The 7,827-nt window shown below is 38.7% G+C and overlaps 1 protein-coding gene across 1 annotated transcript; it reads left to right on the top strand.

Moving 5' to 3' along the window:
* Positions 1 to 352: 352 nt before the first annotated feature.
* Positions 353 to 7,024, top strand: pigm (phosphatidylinositol glycan anchor biosynthesis, class M). The gene is made up of 8 exons (XM_007559845.2): positions 353 to 620; positions 1,042 to 1,215; positions 1,313 to 1,433; positions 2,174 to 2,423; positions 2,602 to 2,705; positions 2,891 to 3,045; positions 4,200 to 4,301; positions 4,928 to 7,024. The coding sequence occupies exons 1-8, from the start codon at positions 450 to 452 to the stop codon at positions 5,093 to 5,095; spliced, it is 1,245 nt and encodes a 414-aa protein (XP_007559907.1). The 5' UTR covers positions 353 to 449; the 3' UTR covers positions 5,096 to 7,024.
* The last annotated feature ends 803 nt before the right edge of the window (positions 7,025 to 7,827 follow it).

Genomic DNA, 7,827 nt, shown 5'->3' with positions numbered 1-7,827 from the left:
TTTAGTGGAAAAAATACAGCCCTGGACAGAATCTTTAAAATTTGAATATTACGAACAAAAAAAATTCAAATCTGCCAGAATAACAAAGAACTAAACAAAATTCACAATAAATGTTACAGTAAAATAAGTACCTTTAAATCAACTCATCAGTGTGGTGCTTCCATATGTATTATTTCCAAAAGAAAACGTGTATTTGATAAGATTATGATGTGGGGTATAAATCATAATTGTGATGGCGGACCAGAGGGGAAATTGTGCAGCTATTTAAAGTTACGGAGAGTAAGGTCTATGTTGTAGTACTTACCCCACTCCAGAAGGTGGCAGCAGAGCAAAGAGTTTCTAAAGATCCAGGAAGAAGACGTTGTTTACATCCCTCAGACTTCCGGGTTGTCATGTTTGAGCTGTGGTCATTCGTTACTGCTAAATAGAATGAATTTGTCTGCCTGCTGATGGAGACGCTTCTTTCTAAGCTCCCCGACAAACATGTCCTCTTCCCGACCTCCTTTGCCCTCCGACTGGCTTTGGTAGCTTATGGAGACTACCAGGACAGAACTATGGTGGTGAAGTACACGGATATAGACTACCATGTGTTCACAGATGCTGCCAGGTTCATCACACAGGTATCTACTCCCCTTTTATCAGCTGCTGATGCGTTTTTAAGAATGACAAAACTCAAAGCTAGGGAACAAGTTTTATTGCCTTTTTTTCTGTTTTGCTTCTGGGATTTGAATCAACTGCATTCCATATCATCTCTAAAAATTTTGTAGTACATTGAAAATTTTAAGCTAAGCTAAAAACGTTAATTGTCACTTTATAAGATGTAAAATATGTATACATTTTGTTCCTTCAGAGTACTTAGCATGCCATAACTTAACATAACTTTCTGCCTCGCTTATCATACCTACCACCAGGTGTCAGCAGAGGACGACAATGTATTCCAATTTGTATGTCAAAGATTGTAATATTGTGGCTGTCTAAATGAAGCTTGCTATTTTCGTTCATTTTATGAACAGAAATCTTTGTGTTGTATTTTTTGGACAGGGCGAGTCTCCGTACAACAGGTCGACCTACCGCTACACCCCTCTGCTGGCCTGGCTTCTCACCCCAAACATCTACGTCTGCATGGTGTTTGGAAAGCTCCTCTTCATTTTATGTGACGTGCTGTCAGGACTGCTCATCTACAGAACTCTGTGTTTGAGAGGTCTAGACTGCAAGGTTTGACCCGTCAACATCTTTTTTTCTTTTTTTATTCTTTGATTTCTGCTTGTTTAGATAAGAAAAATGCTATCCGTTCCCTTACGTTTATTTTTAGACTGCAACCTGTGTGTGTTCTCTTTGGCTTCTCAACCCTCTGCCGATGGGAGTGTCGAGTCGGGGGAACGCTGAATCCATCCTGGCAGCTCTGGTGCTCGGGACTTTGCTTTGTATGGAAGGTAGGGCTACAACTAAAGATTATTTGAGTAATAGATTGTTATATCGACTATTCTGACTAATTAATCGGATAAAAACAATTAGCACATTATACTCATTTTTCATTTAACCCCTTAAGCATTTTTGACATTATTAAAGAGACATTAGAAGATTAAAAATAACCACATATTAAAAAAAAGAACATAAACATTGTACTGTCTTAAATGCAATAACATAGGATTCCTTTAGTGTAAGCTTGATCAATTGTTGATACTTTTTACTTCTAACATCAGCATGTGAAAACTTTATGCATGACTTAACATCAGTACAATGTAGCAAAAAGTACTTAATAAGAGAGCAATTATTTTTTCTTTCGCTGAATGTAAACCAGGTTGAGTTAAACATATGGCACTTGAGTTCTGGGTAGAACATATTTACTGAAAAATGTTTTTTTATATATATATATGTCTTAAATGCAACTTTTTGTACAAGTTTGGCTTAATTACTGCTCTGAGTTTGTTGTTCTTTCAGGAAATTGCGTTTTTTGTGTCTTTGTATACTTCAGTTAAAGATAAATTGATTACTAATTTAGTTGGGGTTTATTTCAATAACTGATTAATCACTATTAATATAATTAATCTGATTTCAACCCTTACGAATAGTAAGGAATCTATGAACCCTCTGGGAGTTTAATGCCTCCATAAAGACTAGATGGATGTCACTGCTGCTGTCATGTGCTGATGCATTTTTTTTTTCCTTTTAGCCAGGCATCTGGTGTGGGCAGCCGTGCTCTACGGCCTGTCGGTTCATATGAAGATCTATCCCATAACGTATGCCCTGCCCATTGCTCTGACCCTGAGAGCGCCGGAGGCGGGATCAGCGGAAGGCAAACCGACGCGGACGTGGAAGAAATGTGTCCTATTTCTCAGAAGTTTCCTGAGCCGCGACCTGATCCTCTTTGGAATTGTGGCCGGAGGAGTTTTCTCCGTGTTCACGGCACTCTTCTATTACATGTGAGGCAAACACATAAAGGTTTGATTTAGTCACTTCTCTCCAGGATGTTGTATATGACGTAGTTTATTTTCATATACTTCATAGTACAAGCATTGTTCTTCATCATCTGTTGTTAGAAGTTGTAAAAAAAAAGGGGGCAGAAAAACAAAAGTTATGACTCCTCTGCTGTGGATGCAGGTATGGCTGGTCGTTTCTTCATGAGACGTACTTGTACCACTTGACAAGAAGGGACATCAAGCACAACTTTTCCCCGTACTTCTACATGCTCTACCTTACTGCAGGTACTCATCAGACTAGGCATGGTGGTGGTGATGGGGGGACAGTTCTTATTCTGGTCTGAGCTTATGAGAAAATAGGAGCTAAATCCAAGCAGTTTTTCTTTTTAAGTTCAAGACTGAATAAACGAACATGTGGTGCAGGTGTGTACAATATCTTGGGTTCATTCTTTTGCCTTTCTTGCTTTCAGACAGCAGGGGGAGCCAGTGGCTCGGCCTGGCAGCCTTTCTGCCACAGCTCCTCCTGCTGTTGGTGGCATCCTGGAGCTTTCACCATGACCTGGCCTTTGCCTGTTTCCTCAATACGGCCATCTTCGTCTCCTTCAACAAAGTGTGCACTTCACAGGTAACACAAGTTATAGACCACTCCAGATGTATCCTTAAGTCAGGGTTCCTAAGCAGTATTGTATGTCTGATGAAGTATGAAAAAATAAAATTGAGTTTTTGAAAATATTTTTTAAGATCTTTTTATTTTTTATATGCTTTTATAGGCAAAAGTTTATTATTTCTTAATGAAATTAATTGTTGTTTTTTTTTCAATAACATCTTTATCTTTTATTTGTCACGTCATACCTTGATGTTTTTTAACGTTGCCCATCAGTATTATGTTTTCGGACGTAACGACTAAATGCATGCTCAGTCGTATGGCCGAAATAAAACCTGGGTCGGGTTAAAATGACAAACAAAACACTGGATATTGCTTTGCTTTTGCAACAGGATAAAATGACCAATGTTCAAAAATTATACTTAAATTTTTTTTCTCTTAATGTCTACGATGTTGAAAAAAAGAACTCAAGACAAAAAAAAAGTCTAAAAATGTATGGGTTTAATATAATTAAATGTATGTTGTTAAAATGTAACTTATTTTTAATTGTCTGATTTGATGATGAAGAAAATGTGGGCTTTTTATTTAGCCTTGTGGAAATTGAATATATATATATATTTTTTTTTTAATGGAGCGTTTGCATTAAAAGAGTTACTACTAATCAGCTCCGCTTGCTTTTCCTCATACTACTTACCACTAAATGTGAACCTGACATGTTTTATCTGTGTTTTTATTTTTTATAGGATAATTTTATTACTCTTTTGTTGTTATTATTATTACTGTTTATTTTGCTGTTTTTTTTCAGCACTTTAGTGCAGCTGATGTTTTTAAAGTGCTTCATAATTAAGATGACGTTGACATACATTTTTATATTAATTCTCAGATATTTGGGGTATTTCTTCCTTAGACTGTGATTTGTTTGCTTACTTTTCAACTGAGTGGTTAGGGTTTTATACCTTAACGTAAATGAAGGGAATTGGAACATTTTCAACAAAACCATTGTTGAACTCATTGTGCATCAAACACATCCTAAAATCCACCAAAAACCATGTGGATTTTCAGGAAGCTTCTTAAATGTTTTTGTCCTGTAGTTTATGTGACAAATATTTTTAACCCTGCTGTAACAGAGAGTATATTATATTGATTAACAGATCCTGACTTGTTTCTGTTTCCAGTACTTCCTGTGGTACCTGTGCTTGCTGCCTCTGGTCATCCCACACCTGACTCTGTCAGTGAAAAAGGGTCTGGGTCTGCTCTTGCTCTGGTTCGCCGGACAGGTAATTCACCTTCACGTTATTTATGTTATTGTTGGGACAATTCATATCAACTCTCGTAGCTCTGACCATCTGAAATGTATATTTTTAATGTTTTTTTTTCTCTCTCCCATTTTCAACAAACTTACACAATGAGTAGAAGCTGTCATTGATAATTAACATGCTTGCAAAAAGATTGATAGTGCTTTAATGCTTAAGAGACATGTTTTTTACTCTGTATGGGGTCCAACGGGGTCACACTGACACTGTATGCATTTTTACAAGTGTGTTTTTTTTTTCTTTTTCTGACTGTTAATTTTTGGAAACGGACTGTCCTACGGGACAACCCCTCCTCCCCGCCCCGCCCTGCTTCCCCAGCTGTCCGATCGTGACATTTGCCGCGCTGTACCAGAGCATCTTGCTAAGGCCGCGCCAAACCTTTGCCTGAATATGTCTGTTTTTACCCAAAACACTTAAAAAAATTGCTTGCTAAAGAAGTTACAGTGAAAACCTTGTGAGAAATACTCGTAATTTTGAAAGTTTCCGTTTATATCTTGCTATAAACTGACCAGCAAAAACAGAAAACACAAAGTTAAGTTACATTTTCAGGCTTCTTCTTCTGTGCTTCATCGGGTTTTCTCCCTACACAGGCTCTCTGGTTGGCCCCTGCCTACTTCCTGGAATTCGAAGGCGTCATCACTTTTGTCCTGGTCTGGCTCGCCGGATTGCTGTTCTTGGTCATCAATTGTTTCATCTTGATTCAAATCATAACGCATTACAAACCCAAACCCCCTTCACAGAGACTGAAGGCCGAGTGACACTCCATTGGGTTGAAACAGGAACATCTACACTGCAAAAACACAAAATATTACCAAGTATTTTTGGTCCTGTTTCTAGTGGAAATATCTTGGTGCATTTGAAATATTCTGATAGTATTATGACCTTATTCTTGTCATTTTAATTTGTTCTATTATAGCCCTAATACTCCCTCATCTATTTACAGTAGAAACTAGACCAGAAATACTTGGTTAAATTGTATTATTTTTGCACATATTAAACTTTCCAACCAGGACTCAAGCAGAGAAGACATTTGTATTTTGCTCAGTTTCTCTCAGCTGTCTTTTCATGGACTTCCTTCACTATAATCTAAATCATGTTGTCGGAGATCAGTCATATATTGTATAAAAGCCTCAGCTGGATTATCAGTTATCTGAGTTAAACCCTTGGATTACATGCTTATGTTGGCAGGCCGAAGCACTTAGATTCACAGCGATGCACAGACTGCAAACAATTATCACTCTGCTTTGTGTGGCCTAAAATCTTTGACTGTTTGCCCCCAAAATAACAGGAATTAGCAGATTTTCCTGACCTGTTGTTGGGAACAAAACACAGATTATAGACCTTCTGTTAGAGAATTTCCCTCTGTCTTCTTGTAAACTGAGCTCCAGGGCTAACTTAGAAGCCAGTTTTATGCTGGAGCTGTTTTACTTTGGGTAGGCCTTAATACTGCTGCTCACTTGTAGTTCTTGAACAAGGAGGGGCGCTGTGCAGACCGGATTAAATTCAGGTAAATCTGAGCTAAATCGTGTCATGGTGACCTGGATTCTGACCTGTAAGCCACGCTTTGCTTTTCCACAAACTCTTAATAACATTCAGATGATATCCGCCCTGCAAACACATATAATTCAAGGCAAGGGTCCCAGTTCATGTCAACGGGTGGGGGATAATGTTGATCAGAACAAGCTTCGCCGCAGCTGCAGTTCACAGTTTTCACCACTAGGCTGAAGCATTTGCCAGCGAAACGGAGCTCCGGAGCTCGGGCGTTTTTGTAAACCGCACAGATTAATCAACTGGAGCATGAATACGACTCAAAACAAACAGTGGTTCCCTTAATCTCGCCATACTTTCTCCTCCTAATCTCACATGGAAATCATCAAAGCGTTCACTTCGGTCCCGCTGATCCGGAGAGCGTTTGTTGGTGCTGCTGCTGCAGCCCGGGGACTGACACCAGGAGGATACAATTTACGAGATAATAATAATTGTGCTTTGCTTGTCGTCTATGGCGGAAAAGGGTTGAATTTGTGGTGTTTTTCCAAAAACGTTTGTCTAAGTGACTTGGTTTGTGTCCCGTGTGGGGCCTGCGTGTTCGGGCTGACTCACGGTCAGCTGCGGCCTGAATACCCGGTTTATGAATCACCGGGTTGCACTGAGTAACCTTTCAGCTGGCCCGCTGCCTTTGGGCCCATACCTAAACCATTTTCATTCTTAACCGCCGTCCGTCTGGATACCACAACATTCTGGATTTTATTTTTGAAAGGAATCTGTTGACTGTAACAATGGTTGGGGCCTGTCCTCCTCAAACTGGTGTTATATTTTCTAAACGAGATGCGGTGCGTTCTGTCAGTACTAAGGAGTCACGAGAGGAACGACTGCTGAAGTTGCTGTTTTCACTCAGAACCAAAATCCAAAATGGCTTCCATGTGGTTATTAATATTTGCCATAATTCACTGTTGGTTCGTTCCTCAAGTCACCAGCCTCATGAACATATTTCTGTGGTGTTGGAGTTTACATCATGTTAAATATTTTGTTGTTTGCATTGCTAGTGCCTAGTTAGCCTTTTACCCGAGCACTTCCGTTTGCAAACATGATTAAGTGGAATATTACGTTGTTTGTCGATTCAAATTTCAACCTCTGTGATTGAGTAGAATTCCTTGAAGCTTGCTTCAATAAATAACACATCCTCCAAAGATTCTGAAGTAAAGTTCTTTACATCTAGTAGAGATCATGCTAATGCTAATTTGCTAATGGTGGAGCTAATTTTTTTATTTATTTAGCCTGTTAATGTTTTTGCTAAATTTCAAAACATTTAGTGCACTTAGCTTCCTGTAAATCTATAAAATGAAGCACTAACCTGTAGCAAGTAATTTATTTCCATTTTATGTAGACATAATATGCAATGAAATGTAAAAGTCTTTCTCTTGCTTGTGTTAGAGCACTTTGGAGGAAAGCAGCACCTATAAAACCTTTTCCTGCCTAACAGCAGGATGATTTTCCTCAAATTTTCAGTGCAAGTCCTTGGTCAGTAATGTCTGACCACTAGCTCATTCTTTGTTGTCATGGTAACCAACATGCTGCCAGAACCACATGGTAGTTTTCACTGTTTTCATCATGGCATTGGGTTTTTAATCAGACCTCCACCACTCAGAAGAAGTAAATAATCAGTTATTTCCAGCCACATAATGTATTTTCTACTTAAATTAACTTTTGCTCTCCTTTAGGTTAGAGCTGCAGTTGATCTGCTGATCCAGATTTTGGCCGATACTAATTTTTTATATTTTTTATTAGAAAGTCCCTAAATACAGATACAAAGCTGCTAAGTTGGCAACACTGGTGTGATTATTTTTAGATTTTAGTGATGAAGGTGCTTCGGATCAGAGGGAGGGATAACTGATGTTGGAAAAGAGGGAAAACGTGAATTCATCACAATCGATAACCCCATCGCAAAATCCTATGTTTTCCTTATGCTTTGCGGCTCTAGTTTTTACTCCGC

The sequence above is a fragment of the Poecilia formosa genome, unplaced genomic scaffold, assembly GCF_000485575.1.
Source record: "Poecilia formosa unplaced genomic scaffold, Poecilia_formosa-5.1.2 Scaffold108, whole genome shotgun sequence".
In the NCBI taxonomy this organism is placed as follows: domain Eukaryota; kingdom Metazoa; phylum Chordata; class Actinopteri; order Cyprinodontiformes; family Poeciliidae; genus Poecilia; species Poecilia formosa.
The sequence above is the reverse complement of the archived record's forward strand: the minus strand, read 5'-3'. Positions and strand labels throughout refer to the sequence as shown.

Excerpts from the sequence above, each read along its gene's own strand:
- pigm (XM_007559845.2), top strand. The coding sequence starts at position 450 with ATGGAGACGCTTCTTTCTAAGCTCCCCGACAAACATGTCCTCTTCCCG. Across the intron at positions 2,424-2,601 it reads ACGGCACTCTTCTATTACAT|GTATGGCTGGTCGTTTCTTC; the intron begins GTGAGGCAAACA and ends CTGTGGATGCAG. Across the intron at positions 4,302-4,927 it reads TGCTCTGGTTCGCCGGACAG|GCTCTCTGGTTGGCCCCTGC; the intron begins GTAATTCACCTT and ends CTCCCTACACAG.